Below are 27,697 nucleotides of genomic sequence, written 5' to 3'. Positions count from 1 at the left end.
CCCGGCTCTTGCCTTCCTCTCCGGCAGTGGTCGGGGTTGACCTTGCCGCGGGGGCCTGGCAAGAGCCAAACTGTGTAAGTGAAAACAAAAAAAACCCCACACCGGAGCAGGAAGTATGAAGGAAGTGCCCCGCAACTGCAGCTCGCCTGGTGAGAAGTGGAAGCTGTAGGTTTTGCGCTTCCCCAGTGAACAGCAGTATTGCTTAAAGAGATCTGTTGTGTCTCACACGCCTGAAGCGCTTGGAGATTTTTGTGAACAGACGCATGAATCTCCAAATCCGTATACCATTGTTTAAAGAACGACCATAAAGATTTAAGTGTTTGTTATGGTAGGACAAGAAGTAGCGGTTATAATGGCAACAGGAAAAAGTGTGCCTTAACCATCAGATGATAATTTAAAACAGTGAGGATACGTAGGCTGTGAAATACTTTAGGAAGGCAATGAATTCTTCATGCCTCAAGGCTTCATTGGAGGAGCATCTCTCAGGGTATTCTAGATAAACAGTCCACTGTTGAGCAGCCTGCTTTAGGGAAAAGTGTAAGAGCTGTGCAAGACAGGTTACGAGAAACTCAAGCTATAGGAATACCAGTGTAATGTGGAAAAGGTCAGGGGTGCTGTTGACTGTAAAGCAGAGGAATCACAGAGCAAATGTTAAGTCCATTTGGTAAAACACCTTGTGAATTTGGCTTAAACTGGTTCCCCTTAAAGCAACCATGGGGAGTCTGGATAGGGGTGTTTAAAACTGGGGTCTAGATAATTCAGGTATGATTAATGAGCAACTGCCTTATTTGGGGGCTGAGAATTGTCTGGATGATTCCTCAAGATCCCAAGTAGAATGCCTCTTTTTTTGTGAGCCTGTTGAAAACCAGCAGGCTTTTACATAGTGTTTAATTAGACTGAGGAACAGCTGCAGCGGGCTGTTAAGGCTCCAGAGTATCTAATTACCATGACTAATTTAATTTCTGTTTCAAATTTTTTTGTTGTATTTTTGTTTTTGTATGCATCTGTAGTATAAACTGATTCACAGTGTTGTGTGGATGCAGAGTGTTTCATACTTGCCTGAAAATTATTGGGAGTGAGACAGGGTTCTATCTTTATTTAACTTGATTTTGATACATAACAGCAATTTACTAGTGCAGCAAAACAGCTCTCCTTAAATAATGCGGCAAGTACTGTATTAGTGACTTAAGACTAAAAGTAGATTTACTGAGTTATCCAATCCTGACCTCTGCTTTTGCAGGTAACCCTCTATTCACCATGCTTGAATCCATTATCTTCTGACAAGTCTTATTTTAGGACTCTTTCAGGTATAGTAAATAAAGCCATGCTGTGCTGGAAACCATTTTTATTAAAATGTTCACCTCTGATGGATAGGGCCTGAGGTTCTTGAGCATTACTTGGAAGGTTACTTTTAAAAGAAATATTAAAATACAAAAGTGTATAAATGTATGCAAAGCAACATGCTGAAAACACACCTTTTTTTATTCAATTGTTCAACATTCACACTCCTCTCCCTTCCAAAAACACAAACTAGTGACGCTCTGATTTTTTAGAATTTTTTTCAAGAAGGTAGAATTTGTCTTTAACACAGGAAGCATGTCTTAAAAATAAGGTTATGTTTAGAAGAGTGCAGAGTATTTTTGAGAAATCATTCAACATGGAAGCTATTCAGCTTTCATAAAAATTTCAGCAAGCAGCTAGGTAACGAGTGTGCTGGTAATTCCACTCATTTCAGTTCTTCTCTTTCGTTTTTTTTCCCCTTAGGATCTGATGGGCACGATTTCAAGAACCATAGGTTTTTCCCTTTGCAAAAGCTGTAAATCACAAATCCACGTACCATATTAAACGCAATTTTCTTTTATGCTTTCAGAGTTTGGAGCCTCTTCCAATGAGTGGGCCAGACTTTGGTGCCTTAGGAGAAGAAGCTGAACTGGTTGAAGTTGAACCTGAGGCCAAGCAAGAAATTCTTGAAAACAAAGATGTAAGTACCTGAACAACATCCTGGGTTTTTTCTTAAGAGAAATGTCTTGGCACCCTTGCTTGCTTGCTTTTCCTAAGAGATCTTTCTAAACTATGGTTTGAGATGTGAAAGAATGAAATTTAGTACTGTGATTTTAATCTGATGTTATCTAGTTACGATTCTTTTTGTGTTTTTTTTTTCCTACCACAGGAGTTGTCATTAAAATTCAGCTTTGAGCCAACAGGCCTGTTTGCAGATGCTGCTTCCTCTCTCTCTCTCTCATAAGAGATCACCGCTTCTGCAGCACTGCTTAGGAGCAAACCCAGCAATTTTCCTTAGTTTTCTAGAGTGCAGTATTAGGCAAGTTAGAGTAAAGTGCCACCACATGAATTGTGGTGCTAAGGGAAATACTACAGCAGAGCATGGTAACATTTTTTTAGTATTTCACATGTAAAAGTATGTCTGTCTTGGCCCATAATATGTTTAGCCATGCTAGACAGGTGAGATATCATGTGTTATCTTAGTTTTTATTAAAATTTTCCTTTCCCTTGTGCTATTCAGAGTCGTCCTCGCTAGAATCTTGGTAATAACATTTGGCTTTTATTTAGTTCATGAGGTGTATATTCTGATAGGGTTTTTTTAAGCAATTTGCAGTAATGCTAGCTTGCTCTTATTCTCCTGTTTTATTATATGCGAATATATGAATACATTTGCAGATTTTTTTTTGACACGTAAGCCTAAAATTGTAATACACTGAAAAGGTTGGAAAAATAAGGGAAATGCAATCACTGTAGTCCATTTATACCAGCTAACCTGGAGTGTGTTGTGATTTTCAAGATAAAATTATCTTAGATGATTTTATAACAAGATAAATGATATTAAGAAAATCTAAAATCTCATAATGCTAGTGATCTTAATAGGCATTTTAAACTACAATGCTCCAGCGGTAGTAATAATTTTAATAGTTAGAGTTTAAATATTTATGGCTTGTAGGTTTGTTTGTTTTTTCTTTTAACCCCTTGCTTATGTGTAGCTGATACAAGAAATAGCTAACTGCTATATGTGTTTTATGTGTCTTAGTCTCTCAAGTGTGATTTCTGCAGTGACTTTTATTTGTCCATGCAACACCTACGACTAAAATGCCAGCAGCTACAGTCTGTTACTGTCTCTTCTGCTACAACCAGTATTAGCTTTGGTATTAGAGTTCTTTTTCCTTTAATTTTCGTGATAAGGGAATAACCTTCCTGAATTGTAATTAGCACTGATTTCTGATAACATAGGTTAGCAGTAATTAGCCTAGGAATCTTCAGGGTTTTTCACTTGGACAACATTTTTTTCTGCATTGGTGACTTTGATACTCACTATTAGATGCAAATTCAGTATTTGTGTTTAAACATCTGTTTAGGTGGTGGTTCAGCATGTGCACTTCGATGGGCTTGGAAGGACCAAAGATGACATTATCATGTATGAAATCTCTGATGTTTTCAAGGCTAAAAATCTCATTGATGTAAGTACTGTGGTGAATACCAGATGTCTGTTTAAAAATTCATGTTACAATTTTCTTTCTTTTTCCTGCTTTGGGCTCCTCCCTTCAGACATGGGGCAACTCTGTCAAGTTTTGTGATGATTCTGATTTTGTGATATGGAAGACAAACTTAAATATGAAATACTGACAGATACTGTATTTTCTGATGTAGTCACCTCAATGACGTTGTGAGATGGCAAACAGTACTCTCAGATATTTTTTCAGCTTTACTCTTCCCATTTATGAATTGCTAACTGTGTAGGTGACACTTTCAGTTAATTTACTTAAGTTATTGGATCTCAGCACAGATAACTGATGCCAGTCTCCACAATGGATCAAAGTGTGAGTTAGGCTGTATGGCCTTGCCCTTTTAGGTGGTGATTCTTTCTGGAATATGGCTGGCAATTAGACCTGTAGATTGGTCTAAATTTAAAAAGATTAGGGTGTTTGGGTTTTTTGCCAAAAGCATGGGCCCCATAAATAGGTGTATAAGTTTTAACTACTGAAACCTATTTGAATAATAGGTTTAAGTATTATAAAAATTAGGAAGCAAAATAACAAAAGGTAGGAATTGAGCTGGATGCTCTGGGTTTAATTTATTTATTTACAGATTCAAGTGTTAAAGTGATTGTGATCTGTTTTGAAGGCACATATATGTGTCTTTGTTTACAAAATCTGAGAATATTGTATGATTTAGCTGCTTTTTAACTATTTTATCCTAGTTATTCTTTGGTAACCTGAAAGGCTCAAATGGTCTAGATGATGTTTCAAGGTCCCTTCCAACCCGAACTATTCTATGATTCCTTAATTCTGTGACTGACCTACTTATCTCATCCTGTAGGTGATGAGAAAATCACATGAAGCTCGTGAAAAGTTGCTTCGTCTAGGAATCTTTAGACAGGTAGAGGTTCTGATTGATACCTGTCAAGGTATGTATTGCCTCATTAATCCTCACCGTTTTTCTCATACGCGCATAGACACATGCATACCTATAATGTATAGTTGCCCATGTAATAGGTTGGACATTTTTTGTGTATATAACTTACTCTTATATACCTTTATATATTTCAAATGTACATGTAGGTGTACTGTATATATGAATGTATGTCTATAGCCATTATCCTTATGAAGAAGATGTATTTGCGTGTTTCTGTATATATATGTATATGTGTATAGATATTACTTGTATACATGCAAAAAATGAGTGAAATTCCAGCACTAAAATAATTAGAGTGCACATCCTTTAATCCAAAGTTTCGGAGGAAGACATGAAGAAAAGCTTGAAAATGTGTCCTCTACTTCCATGTATTACACATCACATAACTGACTTCATATCAGCACATCCTTGGTGCCTAAGGAAATACTAGTAATTGCATCAGTGCTTGTGATTAAAAATTGGCTTATAGTATATATGGGGCAGCTGAATGTGTGCAGGTTTCACAGTAAGGCTCAGTTGGCATTCCCGGGCTTGTGGTTGCTTTTCAAACTCATCGCTATTCTCTTCAGCAGAGGAAAGTTGTGTTATTGAGAAAGGAAGGCAGTGCAGTCCCCCAGGTTGCTGGTGATGGGATGCTGTCCGGTTTGCCTCCAGCAGAATTAGGTGTTTTGGAACAGCTGCCGTAGCCAGAGCCCTGAGGGAACTGGGCTGTTTCTGTTGTTCAGTGCTTACCCAGAGTGCTGGAAGCCCTACCCTAGTGACGGCATTCTTCTTGCCGTGTCTGGACCACTTTAATTTCTGTATATTCTAATGCGAGAATTTGTGTACATGTTTTTTTTTAGTGAGTAGGTAACAAACGTCACTATTTCATAATTAAACTAACATGTTGATGATTAAAGCCAGTCATGCTGTGATTGAACCAAATTCTGCACCCATATCCAAATGACATCTTTTTCTCAAGACATTTTTCTTTGTAATGTGGACTTTTATTATTGTTTTAATTCAACCGGTTTTCAGATAAGTCATCTTCTGTCTGTGTTTTTTTAAATAGCTCTTTAAAGATAACATATGTTTGTTTGTTTGTTTATGTAGGAGATGATGCCCTTCCAAATGGTTTAGATGTAACCTTTGAGGTAACAGAATTGAGAAGACTAACTGGAAGCTATAACACTATGGTTGGCAACAACGAAGGCAGTATGGTATGGATTATTTCAAATAATTATTAATTCCTTTTGATATTCCTCTTACTTTCATGTTTCAAACCTAGCAAGGAATTTGTGATCCAAGCCAAATTATTTTCTTGATCCAGCTTTACTAAGGCTTTGCCAGACCTTTGTCTCTAAAGAGTCTTTGTATTAGTCAGGCTTTCATTCAGCAAAAGCCTATTTTGAGCTAGGGAAGAATGCTATAGCTTCCAACTCAGCATGTTAATTTTTTAATTCTTAAAATGACTTAAACTATTTCTTGATAATATTTAAGACATTTTATCTACTGGAGAGATTAGTAAGGAGTTTGACACATAGTTTCTGTGAGATCTGTTTAAAGTGTTTTTCTTCTCAGTTGAAATGATTTATAGTTGACTTAGTGAAAACCAAGAACAATTTCTATTTCAGCCCAGTACGTTATTCTGGGCTGCAAAATACAAGGTTTTCCAGAACCATATAATCTGTGGAACTTGTTTTCATTGGTTTCAATTAAGGATGCATCGGATTAAAATCTTGTGTCGAAAATATTTACCAATTGACACAAAAAGTAACAGCCATACTGTTATTCTGTTAATGTCGTTTTAAGAGAAGTGCTGCTGTAAGTAGATTGTGTTTTCAGGTGCTCATTCCTGCACCCATTCTGCTTTCTCGTGTGCACAGCACAGCTGTGCCTGGTGCTAGTAGATAAGCCAGATCAAGAGACTCATCCTTTTCTTCTTAGGGGTATTTTTAACCTGGATAAGATACTGCATGACTCAGGTGATGGTGTTTTGCAAGTGCAAGGAGAATAGGAACTCAATGAGTTGAGAGCTGCTTATGCAGCTCCACTGCTGAAAGCAATGTCCAGGGTGTTGTGGCCTGAATGAAACCAGCGGGGAATCCTACTTGTTGGTTCTAGTGCCTTTCACAACAGTCTGAAAGGTACTTTGATTTCTCTTTTTGTGCTAAGCTCCCTTCTATTTGATTTAAATTTGTTACAAAGAAGTAAAATGTTTGAATGATATAAAAGCATGACTTGTATACGCTGGTATTGGCAGAAGAGGTTATTTTTCCTTAAGAGCTGAATAGATTTGATGTTTATTCTAATCCCTTACATTCATCTGAAGCCTCTAGATCTAATATTTTCCTATTAATAGCCATTTCTGGTTAGCTGGATAATTGCCTAGTAGTCATCATGACAAAGTTCAGGTGACTGATTTGCTTCCACTAGCTGTTAGAGAAAGGCAATCAGGATTTGGTAGCTTTTTTATATTCTTTTAAAATAGAACACACAACAATAGAACCGTCCTAGTAGTGTCTGTGCTTGGGGGAAACCTGCTCTGTCCTTGCTGCCAAAGGGCCAAGAGCTGCCAAAGGGATACAAGGAATTTGTGTCAGAACAGGCAAAAGTGCTTAAGTAGTTTCTGGAGAATTGTAATGGTATGTTGTACTGCTCTCAGGACCGATTGCAAAAGCATCTTGTTACTCAAAAATACAAGGAAGTGGCTCTGTATTGATGATTTTCCATTGGCTTACTGCTGTGGTTCCGATGAATCCTACCTGACAGATAGTTTTGCTGATGAACAGCTGAGAAGTCTATGGTGCAGAGCAGCTGCTTATTTTGCCAAAGACTTATTCTCCTGGGCTTTGAGACTGACTGGGAGATTTTCCTTGAAATAATAGCAGTACTGATGATACAGTGAGAATGCAGATTAAGTCAGCAGCTACTGGACAGCAATAAAAATTGGATGAATAACTGTAACTTGTGCTATTGTGATGGTTTTTGCTGCCAGTGCAAAGAGAAATCTAACTTAAAAGAAAAACATACTCAGTTACAACTATTTTTAATGTCTTAATTTCTCATTCTCATGGTAGATATGCTTGTCTTCAGCGTACAATTAAGATACAAGACAGGAAACTACATGAAATGTTATGAGGTTTTGGGTTTTTTTTATTTTCCTTAGGTACTTGGGCTCAAGTTCCCAAATCTCTTTGGACGTGCAGAAAAGGTAACCTTCCAGTTCTCCTACGGAACAAAGGAAACTTCATATGGCCTGTCATTCTTCAAACCACAGCCTGGAAACTTTGAAAGAAAGTAGGGGATGCGTTTTTGAGTACTTTTAGTGAAGGAATTTAAGACAATTAATAAGATCCTTCATTGAGTAATAATTAAATGTATTCCTTTCCTGACAGTCTGTTAATAATGTAGCAGAGCTGATTTCTTAAGTTTTTGTGATAATTTAAAACTCCACCTACTTAAATAGTTTCACTTTCAAACCTACCAGTAATGTTGTTTTTCAGTTTTTCAGTTAATCTGTATAAAGTAACTGGACAGTTCCCTTGGAGCTCTCTTCGTGAAACTGATAGAGGAATATCAACAGAATTTAATGTAAGTGTAGCACAAGCGTTTTGTGGAACACATGCTTAATTTACATTTAATTCAGGTCAGAGCTGACCTTTGCAAATACTCGGTTTACCTTTTTAATGATTGAAACACTTGTGCACAGGGCTAACTTGTCATTATTTGAAAGAGATCAACAATTTTCAAATGACAGAGATAATACACCTTAGTCTTTTTGTCAGAATTCAGTCTTATTTTGACCATGTAAAAATACCAGTGTGTTTTTCTCCACATTTTTAATGTTTAAAGTATCATTTCAGAGAAGCAGCTGGTTGCCTAGCTCACTGTATCAGCCCAATTCAAGGTATTTTTAATTTGGGATGGATTAAGTAGCCTGCACCTACTTGGAGAAACTGTCTTGGTTGTGGCAGAATTAGCATTACTCTGAAATGAAAAAGGGTTTCTTGGAAAGAAAAAGTGTAGACTCATGTATAAAAATTCACAGAGGAAGATTTTTCAGGGGAATGTTTATTTTAATTGTGTAGCAAAATTGTTTCCTGTCTTAACTCAATTCTTTCTTTGTAGTTTCCAATCTGGAAGACCAATCACACACTGAAGTGGGAGGGTGTGTGGAGAGAGCTTGGCTGCCTTGCTAGAACAGCATCCTTTTCTGTTCGAGAAGAAAGTGGACACTCTCTTAAATCTTCTGTCTCTGTAAGGCTTTTTCCTGGTAATTTTTTTTAAACACATTATTTGGAGTCATCTAATACTTACAAATAACACCAAAGGAGCTTTTTGTCTTAGTAGGTAGTGTGTTTTACTTCAGACATCTTTTGCTGTGTTTGGTCATTCACACAGAGTCATCCAGGAGGTCCAAAGAGAGAACACATTTTCATAGTTGACTTGCATTTTGACTGGCATCGGCTGGCTTGTTCTTTCTGCAGGGCCTCCCTCTGTCTCATCTGCCATCTCTTTTTTTCAGAATTGTCTTCAGCCTTTGTCTTTCAGAAATTGTAGAAGACAGGATCAGGAAATTTCCTCATCCTACAGTTGCTGTGCCCTTTCTAAATATTCTTTCCTGTAGCAGTTTTTGGTCACTTGTCATCTTTAACTTGTAGCTTACAAATTGTAGGAGATAAACTGTTTGCAGGTTACTGCCACAAAATTGGTGATTTACAGTGGGGCATTGTTGCCGCTCTATTTCTGGTGTGTACCATGGCCAAAAGATACAAATAAATGCATTTCATGTGGCCTCCTAAGTTCAGAACTAAGTTTGTAGGTATATTGTTCCTAAATCCATGAGGATACACTTAGCCTTAGCTGGAGCTGTGGTTGTCTTCCACTGTTTGCACAGTTTTTGAAGGAAAATAATAGTGTCACTCTGTGGTATTCAACAGTTATGAGAACCTAAAAATAATATTTTGATTCTTTTCAGCATGCCATGGTAATTGATTCCCGGAACTCCTCAATCTTGCCAAGACGAGGTGCTTTGCTGAAAATTAATCAGGTAGTATTAAATCACTTATGCTATTACTGGATTTTATCTGTAAGTGTGTTTGAGTAAGTCTTAATTTATCTGATTGATGTTCATGTTAAAAATATCTAAAGTTGGAAATTAATGGTAAATTGACTAGGAGACAGTGATGACCAGTATTTACTTCTTATCTTTACAGTGTGTGCCTTTTAAAATCATGAAACCTTTTTTATGGTGGCAGATTTTCATTTGTATACCCTTGGTTAAACAGCACAGCCATTTTATCTCGCCATTAGCATTAAATTATTTATTAACTGAGATACATTATCCCTGACCGTATTTACTCTACACTTTACAGTAGGTATTAGTCCTTGTTTTCTAACACTAATGTAAGAATACCAGACTGTGGTCCTGCTGCTACATACAAAGTTTGTAAGTCTTAGAATTAAAAATAAAAGACTGGGTAAAAATATCTCTCACCGCCATGTATCATTTTGGCACAGAAAATGGTTTTCACTCCTGTACTTTCAGAGCTTTTAGAAAAGTTGGCTTTTCTGCTGTATGGGTTAAGACTTCAGAAGCATTAACTTCTGCAATACTTTAGGAGCAGGTTGCTTTGAAATGTCATTGGAACTAGAAGTGCTACTGTTCCTGTAAGCAGCAGTGAACTATTCTGTTTCTGAGTGAGAAAGGTGGTTATAATTCAGAGTTTAGTTAACACATCATTTGTTAAATGCTGACTCTGACGCTGAATCAGTCACTTCACTTGTTATTTTTGACTCGCATTGGTGTAGTGCAACTGGCTGTCTGGTTCTTCAACCCTGCTTTAGTACATATGAAATCTTCTCTGGTCTAGGTAAATACAGTAAGAGTTACGATTTTGGGTGCTGAATTTTCCAGCTCCATTCTATTTTGCCATCGTTTACAAAATGGCTTAGAAAGCAATACCTTGGTTTAATATTTGGAGGAGAAAAATGCAGCTCATTGTTCTGAGGGTCATGCATGTTTTTTCGTTGGTCCAAAATTCAGTTGTCTCTCCATAGCAGTGTACCTGTATTTCTTGTACAGAAAACACTGCTTGTGCTGATGCAGACGTGATGAACTTTTAGAGGGAAGACACATGTAATATCTGTTATGACTTTTATAAACTTATGTCTTTGCAGGAGTTGGCTGGCTATACAGGAGGAGATGTGAGCTTTCTAAAAGAGGATTTTGAATTTCAGTTGAATAAGCAACTTATCTGGGATTCGGTAATTTTTTTAAAGATACTTTAGTAATTGATCTGAATTAGCAAATGAGATCACTGCATCTGTGTCTTATGATGATTTTTCACCATGGGTTAGAAAAAGATCGTGGAAGTGAAAGATGGATGGTGCAGATACCTTGATTTGGTTTTTTGAAAGTGAAATACTCTTTCATTTTAATCTGACGTTCCTGCCATGTCCAGTCACTTAAGAAGTGGGCATTTTGGAAAGAACAACTTGTTTGACAGTTAAGCATATGAACTATTTTCCTTTCAGAAGTAATGTTGGGCATGTCTGTTCTTTGTGATCTTTCACAAGAGTGATTTTTCAAAAACTTACTACAGCCTTTGTTCTGTCTCTTTCACCTGATTATGAATGTTCTGACTAACCTTGGTTTGATTTTCTTTTGTTGTTGTGAATTATGAATATATGACTACTAATTTTGGTATCACAGCATGTAATTATTTCTTCTGTGTAAAATTATTGGGAAAGAATGGGAAGACTGATTTCACTACAACTCTAAGCTTGCACTACAATACTTTCTGCACGATGAACAATTTAAGTTCCAATAAGAAAGACACATGGTACCATGAGAAGTTTATATGAGACCCCAGTCTGCCAACTCATAGGCAGAACACATCACAGATTTTATGGAGTGGTCTCTATGTTAGTGTTTTGGTTTGGAGTCACCGTGTGGTTTTGAAACAAATTCCTGTATCTTCATCACTTAAAGTCTTGGTTTGGTTGTCAGAGCAGTTCTTGTGTATACCAGCTAAATCTATGCCTTCAGATGAAATGACACTGGATAACTCCACTCCCAAGTTCATATTTAATGAACTTCAGCTTCTTATGAGAACATAGAGATCTTAAGTTTCAGTCAGCTTTAACAGCATAGACCTAGTATTGGTGGAAATAGGTGTTTTCTGCTTAGTGAAATAAGAATGTCAATGTATCTTAGAAATATTTCTGTCTGTCTGTATTTAGAAAGAATGTCTTTATCACATGGAGATGGTGCAGTAAGTTCTTGTCTCATAGCTGAATGGGGAATTAAACAGCAACCTCCATTATGAAGATTTAAAAATCAGAGGTTACAATAATTTGCATCCCAACATACTAAAAAAAAAAAAAAACCCAAACCCAAAGCAAACCAAAAAAGCGTTGAGAAGATCTCTGCCTCTTGATAGCTTTTTGAGAAGTACTGGAATAATGAAGAAATTCTAGGAGACTGGAAGAACGTTCTCATTATGCCAGCAGTACAACTGAAAAACTTCAAGCTGCTTCTGTAGTGCGGGTACTAATCAACTGATATCATTATGCCAGCAGTACAACTGAAAAACTCCAAGCTGCTTCTGTAGTGCGAGTACTAATCAACTGATGCTGTTAAGGACCTGTCAGTCTGCTGTTTTGTGCTTTTATTTTGAGGCGACTCGGTGCAGTGAAGTTCTTGGGTTAAGATCAGTCTGCTGTTTTGTGCTTTTATTTTGAGCGACTCGGTGCAATGAAGTTCTTGGGTTAAGACCAGTGAGGCCAATACAGAAGGGCATTTTAAGGCTATTTGCTATACCCCTTTCTTATTACATCATTATATTTGCGCCTTTCATGTGGTGGAAGAAAAGGCATTGCCTGATGAGTGCACTTCTAATGATCTTACATTTAGTTGCTGACCTTCAGCTGAGAAAGACGGTGTATTCCCCTATGAAGTAATTTAATGGCTTCATAGCTACGCAAAGAGGACTTTGCTCTTTCCCATAGCTGCTAGTATGCCTACACTGTGAATGAGTGTGAAGCATATCTCATCACGTCGTGTACGTAATTTTATGTCACTCATTGTTCATGAGTGTAGACTTGCATGCAGCTGGCTTTTGCATATGCTGTGTGTTATGTGACCAGATATGCGTGTACTGCCTGATGAGTTCACATCTGAGGATGGCAGGGGAGGCATCTGGGGACTCTCAGGGCAGAAGGTAGCAAGAGTGTTCTGTAAAGTTAGAGATTATCCAACACCTTTGGCCTAGGTATTGACAGTACATCTCACCATCTGGCAGTAGTACTTGGTACGCAGGCAGCAAGCAAATGGTTAAATGTATTTATTATAGTGATTTAGCTCCCAGGAATTACTGTATAGATAAGCAGTAATGCTGTATGTGTATTTGATGTCAATATAGTGAATTGCAGAAGGTGGTTTCATTTAATTATAAGGCTAATTTACAGACAGGTAATAATTGTACGTTTTTGGTAACTATTTGCTGGATTTAGCCTCCTATGGGTATAAAATTGCCAGGAGTAATTTATGTCAGAAGTGTTATCTTATTTCAAGACATGAAAATTCATAAGAAAACAGGAGCTGGATGAATGTTCCCTTTAGCTATTGTGAAAGAGGCACTTGTTTCAAATGTGCTATATTGACTTTTTCAAGATGTAGCACTGCATGAAAGAAAGAGGGCAGCAACCACCAAAAGTTTCCTGAAAATACTGTTACTGTGATATCCATGCATACACTGTGATCATCTGTAACTTTCTGTCAGACTAATGGGAGCTCTACCTGTTCCTAAACGATGAAATTTTATTAATAATGTTTTTAGGGAAATCAAGTAATACATTTTAATAAACAACTTTTTTTCTCTCCAAAGGTTTTTTCAGCATCACTTTGGGGTGGAATGCTAGTACCTATTGGAGACAAGCCATCCAGTATAGCTGATAGGCAAGTTTTTTAAATGTTTCTTGATTTTTTTTCAGTCAACCCGGGTAATGTGTAAAGAAAACCCTATAGTAGAAGAGAGAAGCAGTAGTAGTTCTGGTTCTGAGGAGAATAAAATGTTTCTAGTTAGCTTTCATTGCATGTTAGTACTCAATCTGTGCCTTCTGGTTTTGATTTTCATATTGGAGTAGTATAAATTTATAATTTGCTACGTAGTAGCTCTGCCTGCCAATATTTATGGTTGCAAAATGGTATTTACCGTCTGCAAAATTTTGTCTCAGGCATAGGTAGCACTGTAGGTACTTTTAGAAGTAAAGCCATATTGTAATTTTGTTGGCTTATTAGACAATTTTGCCCTCTAACACCTGTGTTTAAAGATTACTAGCAGAAAGCATTTAGACTTAAATTTATTTACAATAAATACTAAGTGTCAGCTTCGCATGTGATAGATCTTAACTACAGTATTTCTATGAAATTTATTACAACAAACAGAATGAGACAGTATTCTGATTCTTCTTCAGTGCTGGGGATCCTTCTGTTTTGATCTTTGTAAGTGATGGAAAACTGATTTTCATTTTTAATACTTCCATTTATTTTGAAATGTTTGCCAAATGCATCAGGATTTAGATTTAGATACAATTTCTTATATTTCTTTAAATACACTGTACTAAACCTGTTACAAAGTTACCCGTAACTCTGAAAAGCAATGTTAGAAGTATGACTAGGTATTTTCAAATATGTCCTTTCAAATAAAGCATTAAATTAAATTTGACTGTATTCACTAGGTTTTACCTTGGTGGACCAACAAGCGTGCGTGGATTCAGTATGTACAGCATTGGACCCCAGAGTGAAGGTCTGAAACTTTTAAATCCCACTCCTCTGACGATACTGCAAATATTAGTGTGTAACAAAGAGTCAGATTCTGTCCTTAAGCTTTGTATAGCTTAAAAATAATTGCACTCATTCCGCACCTTGAATCTGAGAAGTGCTACATCTTTGATCTGTAGTTATATATTGGTTCAAAATAAAACCCAGTAGTTCTTAGTTGAGCCATAAGCTAACTTTGTAAACCAAGTATGTGTTCAGACTTGCATACTTCCAGTATGTCACTTTAACTAGTAAGCAAGCTTCAACCTGAAAAAGTTCCCAGAAGATGACTATAGCAACAGTCACATTAAATCTGCATTTGATACAGCATATGTTCATGTAGCTTAGGGGAAAGGTAATCTGATCAACAGAGGTGTTTTGAGAGCCAGGAGCTTCTTCAGTTCTCTTCCTTACTCTCCTGCTGACTTGCTGTTATCAGTGGATTGAGTATTCAGTATATTTTAAAGCTAATTGTTTAATTGTGTCAATTTCCCATTTTTAAAACTAAGGCAAGTATTCCAGAGGTGTTCAGGAGGTAGTCTCTGATGAACCACAAGTAGGTGCATGCCTCAGGCTGTTCCTGTGAGGGGATGAAGAAAAATGGCAATTCACTTGGAAGGTTTAAAGAATTGTGTTAAGCACTAATTTTTTTACTTGATAGTGGTGAAGTTGGAGAGAGAGCTAGGAGCAAGTGGCAAGAGTTGTAAAGGGTAGAATTGCAATGTAAAACAACTTAAGGATGTGCTCTTGTACTTTTAACAACTGGTTCTTTTAATATATTCCGCAGTAAATGCTTTCGTTCCAACATTTTACCTAAATAGGTGATTACTTGGGAGGAGAAGCCTACTGGGCTGGAGGCTTACATCTGTATACCCCTCTCCCTTTCCGGCCAGGCCGAGGAGGGTTTGGAGACCTTTTCCGAACGCATTTCTTCCTTAATGCTGGAAACCTCTGCAATCTTAACTATGGTAAGAGTCGGTAGAATTTTATATAACAAAACCTAGTTTTCTCTATATATAAAAGCAAAAAGGAGAGCTGTTCTGTGTCTGTTTACTCAAAAGCAGTTTGTTTACTGTGTATATTTTGGTGCCTGCTGCTAACTTGTATATTTGACAGATGACCAGTAATTTTTTTAGCTCTCTACATAAATTCTAGCACAACTTGTAGGAAAGAGAGCTAGGATGGTAACAGTAGTATCTGTGAATTGGTGATGTTTGCAGACCAGTCTGGTAATTGATTAACACCTGCTATCTTACACCATTCTAAAGGGAGATTGGAAGATGATATTTTAGTGGGATTCTAATGTTTTCTGGGATGAGCTAAATAAAAAGTGGTGGCATCAGAGTGTAGATGAGCGTGTGGTAGCTGATGTGATGATTTTTTTTTTTCCCTTCCATCCCCAACTTTTTTTCAAGATACATTTCAGTGTATTAGTGTGCAATTTTTCAGTATCGGTTCAATCAGTTTGGGGATATAGTGATATTTGATGTCTGCTTCACTTGATAGAAGAGAGGTGGCATCTGTATGGGAGGGAGACACTTTATGCACAACTGAAAAGCAGACAGATCCACTTTCAAACTAATAGAGGCCCACTAAAGACTGTTAGTTAAGTCTTTAGCACTCATTTCCAGATTCATGCAAGTAAGTACCCTATGGAGGGAAATGAAGATCAACCAGCAATCCAACTAGGATCGCAGAAGTTTGTAGTTTGAGTCCAAGGTACTGGGTTGGCATTTATGGGACTTGGGGGCAGTAAATAAATTTTGAAACTGCAGCGGATGCTCCAAAGTAGTCTGTCTTCTAGCTCTGAAAATCCAGTTAACCTCTGACCACTTTGACAGTCTGGTTTGATTCTTGTCCTTCTGCTCTTTTGCTTTCAGGTGATGGTCCCAGGGCTCACCTGCAGAAGTTGGCAGAGTATATCCGATGGTCTTACGGTGCTGGAATAGTGCTCCGACTTGGAAACATTGCTAGATTAGAACTTAACTACTGTTTCCCCATGGGAGTACAGTCTGGTGACAGGTTTGTTTCTTACACCATTTCTTTAACAGTAACTGGTTTTAAAGGTTGCTGCACTTCTATCTGGTTTTGGCAGAGAGAATTGCTGCCTTTAAATTTTGTTTATTCTGTGCCAGTTCAGAGATTTTTCAGCACTTGATGCTCTTCTTTCAGTTTGCTATATTCATGTTGGTTTCACAGTACTTCTTGGTTTCAAAATTCATTGAACGTGAGATCACCTGTTGAAACATATGAGTAGCTATGTAGCAGGTTTTATGTCTTTAGCGGAAATGATCACTCAAACAGTTCATGGGATTTTCTTAAGCCTTCCAAAACCAAATGATTGGATAAATACCGAGTTTAATGTCTTTGCTTCAAAAATGAAAACAAGTTTAACTATAGATAAAGGGAAAACAAATTAATTTGTTAGCAACCCATTATCCTACACCAAGCAAATATTATAGTACAGAATAGAAAAGCTTCAGGGGGCCTGTTCTTGCTTATGAACACTGTGTGAGATACTCTGTATTTCGTACAGGAGTTGAGTTATGTTTCTACTTGTCATTCATGTGAAATATGGATTAATAATAGCAATTTGAAAATTATGGGCTTTATTTTGCAAATGTAGACAGTCCATATGGATGACAGATTGGCAAAGCATTTATTTCAAAAAGCCTTTGTCAGCTAAAATTTGAATTGTAAGATTGAAACCTTTGGGAATTTAGGGGTAGGGAGAATTGATTTTAATTTCATCAGTACCTTCTACGTCACTTATGTTCTTTATTATTTGTTTCTTTTCAGGATATGTGATGGTGTTCAGTTTGGAGCAGGAATCAGATTTCTATAATACAGGAACATTTCAGTATATGAAATTATGCTCTGTAATTGAAATCAAGACTATAATATAGCTCGATACGGTCTAACGTTTTTGTTGACATGCAGATACACTTCTGAGTGATTTACCTTTGAGGCTCCACAAGAAACTACATTAAAGAATTACGCTCTAAAAGTTCATTGTACCTCTGATTCTTATGAAAGATGAGAGAGTGTTTTTAGGATTCCAGCTATTTTAATTTACAGCTTTTAGTTATTAGTTGTTATTTAAAATAGTAGAGAGTTGTGTCAGAAATTGGCTCTTGGATACAGTTCACATGATTACAGTTGTCATTGGCCTGCACAGCCTTCACTCTTCCAACCACAAGTCTCACAAGTATTGGGATGACCAAGTGTGAGTATGGCTGGAGTGGAATTTGAGGGGGACAGTTTTTCTCCGTCATCAACTTCAGGAGGGAGCAAATGACCCTGAAAAAATTCTGCTATACATCAAAATTATTTTACACAAATAATGGATGTAAGTGATTCTAATGGATTTCACTATTGCAAAATCATCTATATTTAAATGCCTCCTACGATCCGTAAAAATTCAAGTCAGCTGTTTAGCACTGTAAGTACTAAAATTCAAGAATAACTTTGAGAGGTTAAAAGTTCTCAACTCTGAGGCGGTTTTGAGTGTTTTAATGCTCTTACAGAACCATTGATTTGGGTCTTGCAAGCGGATCTTTTTGTAGCAGTTGCAAGAAGGCATATCTAGGCATGTGGTCATGTGATACTATCTTGTTTGCTTTTGTGTGAGAGGCATGCCTCTCTACTGACTTGCTTAGATGCTAATTTCACTTAAAAGTGACCTCCTGCTTTATCACTTGGCATATATTCCAGTTTTTATAAGGTTGGACTAATTCACTAGCTTAGTTCTAACAACTCGTTTTTGAAGATAGTTACATATTCATTTTTTTATATGTATCAATCCTGAGTTGTCATTATCCTAAGAGGATCTGAACCTAGAATCCACTTTCCCTGCATCTAAATTTACATTGTTTTGTTATTAAGTGTTGGCAAAATTAAAATCATAATACAAAGATGATTCTGGGAGAGTAGAACAGAAATACACAAGCTATTATACTCCTCATTTCTTCTACTCAGCTGAAGACAGATTTGGACACACTGGCAAGCTACTTGACTTTGACGAATGCTGTCAGGACTGCCATGAAATCTTGTTCCCAGTCAAGCCAACACTGAGCCTCCACTCTCTTTAAAGAGACCACAGTTGTATACATTGCATTAGCATTGGTATATATTGCTCTTGCTGTAATACAGTAACTAAATCTGCTCATGTTGATAACTCCAAAATATGAAGGCTAGAAATTGTTCTGCTTCATTTTGCAGAGCTCCGCTTGACTAAACCTCCTTCTCTTTTTCTAAATTTGCAGCAACAGGCTCACAGATGTTCAAAACAGAAAATTGTGTGAGTGACAGAAATCAGGTCTATTTCAAATACTGAAATGTAATACAAAGAACCTTTTTTTCAGTGTGTGTATCTGACAGCCACTGTAGCAAATACATATTTAACAAAACATTTCTGATTATTTTTTGTTGTTATGAGAGAAAATGTGACACTATGTTAAGAATGTCAACAAATGTTACTGTTTTTTCACCAGCACTGTCTACATTTTGACATATAAAAATATTTTTAGTGGGAAGAACGCAAATGTTTAGATACCAAAATACTGTTAGGATTTTCTCCCAGGAGTTCAAAGTTTTTTTTGGTCCTGTTGATAAAATTTGATGTATTCTGTTGCCTTAAGAACTCCTTTTTGTGTGCACTGTTAATAAAGACTGCTCAAGTGTAGTACTTTAATAAATGAGAGAGTCCTAAGCTAGAATCATTGGCCATTTTAGAGGGGAAAGTAGCCTTCCTGAGTTAAGCAGGCCTACAGAAAGAGCCTTGGCCTTAGCGTGCACACTAAGCAGCAGCTAGTCCACAATTAAGTTTTGAGAAAACTGATCAGAAATAAGGGCTGAATGGGGAAACTTTGCTGAAGGCTGAAGAGCCCTTTCAGGCACATCTGGTGACAGACCACGCCATACCACACACCATAGAATTGTCCAGTAAGAATAAAGGGAGAAAAGTCACGTTACACGAGCCTTTACCTGAGTCACTGTTTCCCTACTTGTATTGTACTACATCGAAAGACAACATTTTCTTACAGCTTATAAGAAGTGCACAAAAGCTATCATGGTACATAAAGTACTGTGTTCCTCTGGAAGCAACATCTGGTTTACACTGTTACTGGGTAGAATATTGCTATGTTTAATATATTCCCACTTGAAATTTCTTGCAGAGGCTCTAATAATTAGGATGGATAAGACAGAAAGAAGAATCCCACTAGAAGCTGCTGTAGTGCTAAGCAGATTCAGTGGTAGAACAGCTCTGGAGAGACGTGAAGCAATTCTCTTCTTGGCTGACCGCATTTCTGGCTATAGAGTTTGTGAAAGGATAAAAGGCGTAAGGAAGGCCTGCAGTCATAACTGTGATTCAAAAGCATAGTATTTGCTTAAATGGGTAGTTTGGGATGTCACTTTACCTATTGAGTAGTTGAGATGCTCTTGCTTTTATAGCCATGCCCAGTGTTTGGGGCAGTAAGATGGTGACAGATGCCTGCAGATGGTACACCTGAAACGACTGCCCACATGCTTGTGGACTCTCTGATTTTATGTGAACAGTGCTGAGGTTGCAAATACCATCTGAAGCAGGGTTTCTTCGGCTGGTTGTTACTTTACTGCTTACAGTCCTTTCTAGGGTTAAAAGAGGCCTGGGGAGGAGAGGAGGGCTTTTTGGGGCAACGCTGTACAGTCTGGTTGCTGTAGGGAGGGCACCTCTGAGCCAGTGAGAAGGCAGCAGTAAGGTGTCAGAAGCAGGGCTAATATTTGTATCACCAGTTCTAAGACGGCAGGTGATTTTGTGGAGCTGTTCCACTTACATAAAAAAGTTGAAAATGCTCTTTATTTATGGAGGATCTGTTGGTATTAGGTACTGTTAATGAGTAAGCTGCTAGGGAGCTTCAGGGGAAGGTGGAAAAGGAAATTGGGAAGTTGTTAGAACGTAAGGGGCAGGTTTGCTGCCATATTGTTAAGACCATAACTGTATTTGATTAAAAAATATAAGCTTTGAAAATAAAATATGATGCTGACCTCAGTAATATGGAAGCGTGCTTCAACATTAGTATGTTTACTGTTGCTCTGTGCCTTATTTAATACGAGCCTGTACTTGCTGCCAATGGAAATCTCTGCAGAGATGTAGCAACTAATGGTTGATAGTTATTACCTTTCCAAGATACTTGTTTCTGTTGAGCATCCATGTAGAAGTTGCTGCCCATGTCATGCCCTTTGAGGGAAGCATACAGAATCCTCCTCTCCCATATGCAATAAAATGTACAGGACAACAGAAAAGTGAGTGGGGGGCAGGTTGGCTCTCCCTTCTCTGGGGTGTGTGAGCAGTTACTCAAAAAGTATAATTTTTTTACTGTGATGTTATGAGGGGAGGGAACCTTACTCCTTCATGGGAATATTAAGGAGTAGGTCAAATGTCTGGGAGGTTAGCCTGAACTTTTTATAGGATAATGTAAGAAAACCATCCTAAAAATACAGAATTTGAGTGTATAGGATTGTAGGTTTGTTCTACCATTCTTATCTTTTCTTTAAAAGGGCTGGAGCCTGGCAACCACAGTGGTAGCGACCGTTTTCAGGATGATTTTTACACAGCTTCTCTACCTTGGAAAGGTTTTTGAAACAGTGTAATTGAGTGTATGGTTTATGACAGCAGTGCTAAATCGCTGATAGCAACCTCAGTGCTCTTCGATGATTCTCACTTAATTGGGATGAGACTTTATGCTGGATGTATTCTGTGCAAGTTGGAGCATTTGGCTTTCTTCCACTGTTAAGCAAAAAATGCAATCCGTCTGCAGCTGGTAGAGCTATTGTCTGCATCGAATAAATGGTCTTTTAAAAAGTTTTTCAGTTAAATAGAATACATAATAGAAATTATTCTGAAGCAAATCAGTAGCATCAATTAAGCGGTACATTTCTGCCTCAGTATTAAATAAGTAATGTTATTTAAAAAAAAAAAAAAGGGAAAAAAACACATTAAAAACAACCCCCCCAAACACATTTTCACTCATTTGGTGGATCAGGAAGAAAAATTAACTGTGACTGTCTTATGTCTGTAAGGTATCTATCATCTTAGAAAAATCAGTAAAGGTATTATTGTAATAGAACAAGACTGTATGTAATGATTTTCTAGTTTAAAAAGTGGGTTGTTTTGCTTTGCTTCAATACATGAACTATGAGAGACCGTATGTTCAACGTCAGCATTATTTTGTGATGCATCTACTTACAGTAATCTTATGTAGTCTAAAATTTTGAATACAGTATAAAATGCTGTATGTCTACAGTAGAGGAAACAAAAAAACTCTATAAAAAAGAAGGTCAGTTACGTTAAAACGAGCAAATGTGAATTCAGACTTTTAAATGTTCAGCTAAATATTAAAGCTAGCAGTTCGGGGCTGAAATTAAAAACAGATTTTGAACTAGGTTTAGTCTTTCCTGTGTAATTCTCTATTTGTGAAAAGAGATGTTTATGCTCTGACAGATTTCTTAATGAATATACACTCAAAGGAATCTCATCCCTGATGAGAGGTAGGGTACCAGAGAGAATTTTCTGGGATGTAGAGTGCTGGTATCTCATTCGGTATGGAAAGTTTAAATGAATAACACAACTGGCCGCCTTCATGCTTGTCTTTAGACAGAATATGCACTTCAAACTGAAGGCCATTCAACTCATGCAGCAGCAGCAGCTCTCACTTTTAATGGCCGTCAGCCAGTTAAGTTATTAAAGACCAACACACACTTGATGAAAAGTACTGATATAAGCTCTTCATTTCCTATTTAGAAGAGCACTGTTTGTTTGAACAACTGTGATGTAACTGAGAATGACTCCAGGGTTTGGTTTGGTTTTCTTGAAGTGTAATTTTACTTTCTTTTGCCACAGGCTCTCTCCTCTTGTCTCAAACAACCCAAGCTCCTTTTACTTTGCAGTAGGCTGACATACTTTTGCTACGTATGCTACAAATTTAAGCATTTCTTTATAAATACAGGGGACATCAAAGTGGGAAGTGAATGGATCTCTCTGGTTTTATTTCAGTTATTGAAAGATACTTGCTTATAAGTGGTTACATTTTGAGTGCTGTACTTGAATGAGTGAAGTTTCATTTGCTGTTGGGCCTGTGCGTATAGCTTGTGAACCAATTTGTGTGCTTTTTTGCTTCAAGTGTCTACTCACAGATTTTCTGATTACAATTTCATGAAAACATTCAGGTTTGAGAACTGATTGATTTTTCTTTTTTTTTTTTTCTTTTTTCCCCCAGAGGTAGAATAAAATGCTTTTTCCACACTTAAAGCTAAATGTAACCTAAGACTTCAGTATGAATTTAACAAAATAAAACCTCCACTCTGCTAGTCCTGCTGCAGATCAACATTTATGTGTGCTTCAGTGTTACCAGTGGTTGTCATAGGGAATCAGGTTATTTCTGATGCACTGAAAATGAAGCTTGCATTTGTAAAGCGTCTTGTTTGACCTGTACCAGGAGAATGCGGTTGACTTCCTTGCTAATTATTCCATTTTGAAAAAATGTATAATAACCTTAAATGAAATGGGCAATTAAGCAATGAAGGTCTTTCTGTGTACATCTTCAGCATAATTGAGGCTACTCCATTTTTTTAATTACCTTTTTTTCCCCTTCCATTTCGCTGAAGTACTGATTATAACGTTAACTTACAACGTAGAAAGAACTGCGGGGACTGTTGTTCTCGCGATGTGTGCCTGGTCTTTTTCTTAGTGCATTTGCTGTGTGGGAGTTAATTTTACCACCAGTGCTTGTATTATACTCACAAGTCTCATAGGTCATCAAAGTTCCACTCTATGAAGATTTTGAGAGCATTCCTCCAAAAAGCTGGAGGAGCTGTATTTGAATTAAATTATTTAAGAAATGATGCAACTTTTCAGCACTCGCAGTCCCGGCGCTACTGCTGTTAAACGCTGCAACAACACACTTGGCCAGCAAACCTGGTACTGAAGGAGCGTGCCAGCTGTGGTTTTGGATATGTAGACACAGAACTATGTGAAAGATGCATGTATTCATACTGTACGTGAATCTGGATCGCAAACTGGGTGTGCATCTCATTAGCAACTCCAAAGGTTGAAATATTCAGTAGAAAAATGTGAAATAGTTGAAGTGTAGGTCTTTGAACCAAGTAGAATAGCTAAAGTTTTTGGTATGCTAATCCACCTTTTCCCCTAGCAAGAGCACAGGGAAGAACTCGTGCGCAGGAAATCGACACAAAACATTCATTAGATAGAGCCTGAAACCTCAAATCATTTAAGTGAGATGCAGATTTGTAACTGGTATTGATCCCAGCCTCAATAACTTCTCACTTACAGTTTAAAAGCCTTTGCTGTGGGCAACACGCTGTTGTTTCAGGAGACAGAATTTATTTGTTCTTCCAAAGAAGCACTATCAACAAAAAATAATCATCATCATTGCCTTTATGGGCAAACACAAGACAGGCTTATCGTGCTGTGAGGTTTAAAGATCAAATATTTGCAGGGAGGAGGTTATTTGACTGAAGCTGTTGCAGTGGGTTGTTTAATTAAAAATAAACTGCTCCATTTTAAATTTTAGGTTTACTACACATTCCAAAATCAGCATAGCATAAAGTTCACAGTTTTTTAAAAGCAGTGCTAATCTATGAGCTAAGGCAAACATTTCTGTAACAAAGACAGACACAAGTGTCCTGGTGCAGCTGTAACCTTTAACGAAAATCTGCGCTGGTTAGGGAAGAGGTGAGCACGTGAGGAGATTATCACATTGCTCGGTACATGGGAACGTGGAGCTGGGATGATGCAGAACAAGACTGGTCACTGCAACTTACATCAGCTATGCATTAAACATGTAGTGCAGACAGACCCTTATAAAATCCCTTCTGGATGCTCCATGCAACGTAGATCACAGGGTGCTTCTTCATATCCCACAATAAAACCACATCAGAATTGAAAGGCATTGGCGGGTTTGGGACTTGCCAAGGAAACATGAAGAGAAGGTGAGGTAATAACCAATGTCTTAAGCAGGATCTCCGCTTAACTGAAACTGATTTCTGAAATCAGGAGAAAGAAACTTTAGGAAGGAATGAGAAAATAGATTTTGCATAAGTTTCAGGATATCTTATTGCCGAGTGCTTAAGGGAAGAAATTATGCTTAAAAAAATAGACTGTAAATACAGGGCATATTTATCTGGACACCAGTTTAACACGAGCACTTAAAGATCTCTGGCATCATCTTCGGCTTGTGCAGCTCCTAAACTTGAGAGAGTGGTTCTTTTCTTTCCTGGCAGTGCCACTTACATACTAGGGCTGCACACGGGTCATCACAATTACTAAAATGTCTTGCACCCCTCCAAGACAGTACATGGGCCAAATGAGGGGTTTGGTCAGTGAAGGTCATTTCCTCAGGTGCCTGGAGCCTTTGTTGTCGGCTACGGTACCCCGGCAAGAAGAGGTGGGCTGGGCTGGGCTGGGCTGGGGGCTAGACCTACTGCAAGCTGGAAAACGTGCTTTGCACATTTTGAATGCACTCTTGATGCAATGGTGCCAGGATATGCCTCATTTGTACATTCTTTATAGTAATTCTCACTGCTCTTTAAGCGAACAAAAGAGTGAAGTTTTATAATTGTTTCCATGATGGATTCTGTGATCAGTTAGAGTGAATCTGTGTGTTGCACTTGGGTTTGGGCCAGATGTGAGGGACTTCCCTAATTTACACCAGGGCTTGCTGTGATCCCTGAAGTTCTCAAGCATAGTGTGGTGACAATTTTGGTTTTGCCTTGCTTGTTTTTAGAGAAGTCATACTTTCTTCAGAGAGGTTTTGTCCAGGATTTCCTGAGATTGTTGTTTGTCACCAATCCATTCTTAAGCTCAGCGTTCCTGGGGTTCCTGAATGGAGTAGCTCAGCAGGACAGGATCCCCACTCCACAGCCTGGCTGGCGGAGCAGACCACAAGGAACATGGCTTGCATGAACACCTAATGCTGCTTGCACAGCCAGTGAGAGTGACCATTATGTTAAAATCCACAGTCTATGTTATTTTGTGAGATATTTAAATGATGTTGTAACACATAACATAGTGGTAGTATGGGGCTGGAGGAAATTACGAATGTGGAAATACTGCTCATTAATCTGATGAGGAACCCCTGGTCCAAGCTCCCTGCAGTGCAGGACTTCTGAGACGCAGAAACAGCACCACTGGTTCTTGGTGGTTTTTGCCAGCGATGCACAGCGGTGCTGTGGGCCACTTCAGACCTCGCTGTGCTGCAGCAGTAGGTGCCTTGAGCAGAGGAATATTAGAAACTTGAAATCTAATCCATTAAAGGTGAATATTAAAAGTAGCTGCAGGTCCAACTCCAAACCTGTCACTACCCCTCAGTGCTATGCTTTGAAACAGTATTTGTCTATTTGCCACTCTCCTGTTGATTTGTGAAACACAACGGAAACAGAGCCTGTAAGGCAAACCTGTGGTTCAAATGCAGAAAGAAAACCCATTAGAGAAACAGGTGAGCAAGCACTGATTTCTTGAATCTTTCATTAGCTATTGTGTTAAATACTGCTTTCAACAGGGAAAAGCAAAATATTTTTATACCAAAATGTACAGATTTTACACAAAAATACACAGATTTTAAAATGTAACATAGGTAAATTAACAGTATTTGAACAGTATTAGAAACTGCTCCATGTTGTAACTGCTAACAGTTACAACAGAAGTGCAAAACGTTCAGTCTTTTACACACGCTTTCAGGCAAAATCAAGCTGCATCCTGCGCTGTGTTTTTCTTTGGACAAAAAGCTGCATTCCAGTTCAAACGCTCTCCTGTTTGGGGTTTCTATTCTGAAGGATCCTCTATGGCTGCCATCTCATTTAACAAAAAGGCATTTTCATGAAAGGCCGAGTGTTGTGCAGCTTTTCTTTTCTGGCAGTTTAGGGCAGCCCTGCCCTGTTTTAACTAGTATCCCATTCTCACCAGACACAGTGGGAGAGTTGCTGGGTGCAGGGGATCCCTTTGGCCTGTGACCGTAGGGTGAGTTACAGGCTCTTGATTTAAGTTCCCTGCCATGCCTCAGCTGGTGGACTGCACTGCCCACTCCTGAAATGCGCAGTTCTTCTTAAAAAGCATCTGAACTTCCTGTAACCACTGTTCTGTCACTGACGGCAGCGATACCCCTCCTGTTCTTTGGTAATGTCTTCATAATTGCAAAGCTGGATTAGAATGTGTCAGTCCAGTCTGGCACCTTCCTCTGAAAGCATCATAAAAAATTGTAATTAAAAAAAGTTAGTGTTCATTCTTGAATATATTTAGAGTTGGATTCTCAAAGAATTAATGTCTACTCAAAACAAGTCATCATTCCATCATAAATCAGGCTGCAGATTCTTGATAACCTCTGTCTGTGCTGCCATTCGAATGGATCTTCCCAGCCCTAGTCATGCGTTCCCTCCACGTCCCTTCTGCTGGCACTTGCCCTTGGGTGACTTTATGCTCAGTCACACCGGAAAGCAGGGCAGGGTGATATTGGGTTTGGTTCGCTGTTTTTTGTGGTTTGTTTTTTTTTTGTTTTTTTTTTTTTTTTTTTTTTCTAATTAGTTGCCTAACTGCCAGTAGAAAAGCAACAAGCAGCTGGAGGTGAGGGACAAGAGTAGGTCTTTGTGACAGAGGGGATTAGCTTGGGTTAAATCTCTGGTGAAACTACATGCTCCCAAAAGTATCTCTGCTTTCTTAAGCTCTGGATGTGTCCTGTAGTGTTACTTCTGTGTCAGGTCAAGCATGAAAATCTGTCCTGTAAGCTGAGTGTGCGGATCCTGTGCCAAGTTTCCCTGATTTGAATGCGGCTCTTTGTTGGGGTGAGGGCTGCTGACAGGGAGCTGCTTGCAGAAGCACGGCCAAAGTTTGTGTGTGACTTTAGGTACCCAGTAGTCTCATTAAAGTCAACGGGACCACTTCAGGGGCTTAAAGTTAAGTATGTGCATATGCAGGATCAGAGCCTAACACTATAAAATGTTCAGGATCTGTTTTTAATGTGTATTCCACAAAGCCCTCATCACACTCCCAGGTGCTGTAAAATGATAAGTAATAAGAAGTTCTCTCTGTGGGATCAAAACCAACTTTCCGGTTTTGGCCGGTTCTGCGTGCGTACGTTATGCTTGCAGCGGTGGCAGGGCTCGGAGACCTAGGAGGTGGTGGCTTCCCTCTTGGAGCTGCCTGTGGGCCTCGGTACGCGTGAGCCTGGTAAACGTGGAGCCTACGGCCCCCTTCTCCTCAGCCTTCCCGCAAGGGAGATGCCCAGCCTAAGAGGCAACGCGCCGTGAGGAGAAGGCAGGCTAGTCTGGCAGAAGGGGTGCTTGGCTGCAAAATTAGGAGGCAAGTATGAATGCAGCCAGCAAGAAACTGCAAGCAGAGCCCGGACAAATGGCACACACTAAGAGTTTGCCCTCAATTTTGTCCTCCAATCTGGCTGTGACGGGACCAGGGGCTTT

The 27,697-nt window shown here is 38.4% G+C and overlaps 1 protein-coding gene across 1 annotated transcript; it reads left to right on the top strand.

Moving 5' to 3' along the window:
* The first annotated feature begins 1,875 nt into the window (after positions 1–1,875).
* Positions 1,876–17,237, top strand: SAMM50 (SAMM50 sorting and assembly machinery component). The gene is made up of 14 exons (XM_009702416.1): positions 1,876–1,981; positions 3,366–3,467; positions 4,327–4,414; positions 5,515–5,621; positions 7,571–7,701; positions 7,908–7,995; positions 8,533–8,661; positions 9,383–9,454; positions 10,585–10,671; positions 13,296–13,366; positions 14,149–14,216; positions 15,052–15,198; positions 16,111–16,252; positions 17,030–17,237. The coding sequence occupies exons 1-14, from the start codon at positions 1,889–1,891 to the stop codon at positions 17,073–17,075; spliced, it is 1,371 nt and encodes a 456-aa protein (XP_009700718.1). The 5' UTR covers positions 1,876–1,888; the 3' UTR covers positions 17,076–17,237.
* The last annotated feature ends 10,460 nt before the right edge of the window (positions 17,238–27,697 follow it).

The sequence above is a fragment of the Cariama cristata genome, unplaced genomic scaffold (assembly GCF_000690535.1).
Source record: "Cariama cristata isolate BGI_N322 unplaced genomic scaffold, ASM69053v1 scaffold19760, whole genome shotgun sequence".
Classification (NCBI taxonomy): domain Eukaryota; kingdom Metazoa; phylum Chordata; class Aves; order Cariamiformes; family Cariamidae; genus Cariama; species Cariama cristata.
This window is presented reverse-complemented; position numbering and strand designations above follow the sequence as displayed.

Excerpts from the sequence above, each read along its gene's own strand:
- SAMM50 (XM_009702416.1), top strand. The coding sequence starts at position 1,889 with ATGAGTGGGCCAGACTTTGGTGCCTTAGGAGAAGAAGCTGAACTGGTT. Across the intron at positions 3,468-4,326 it reads AGGCTAAAAATCTCATTGAT|GTGATGAGAAAATCACATGA; the intron begins GTAAGTACTGTG and ends CTCATCCTGTAG. Across the intron at positions 10,672-13,295 it reads AGCAACTTATCTGGGATTCG|GTTTTTTCAGCATCACTTTG; the intron begins GTAATTTTTTTA and ends TTCTCTCCAAAG.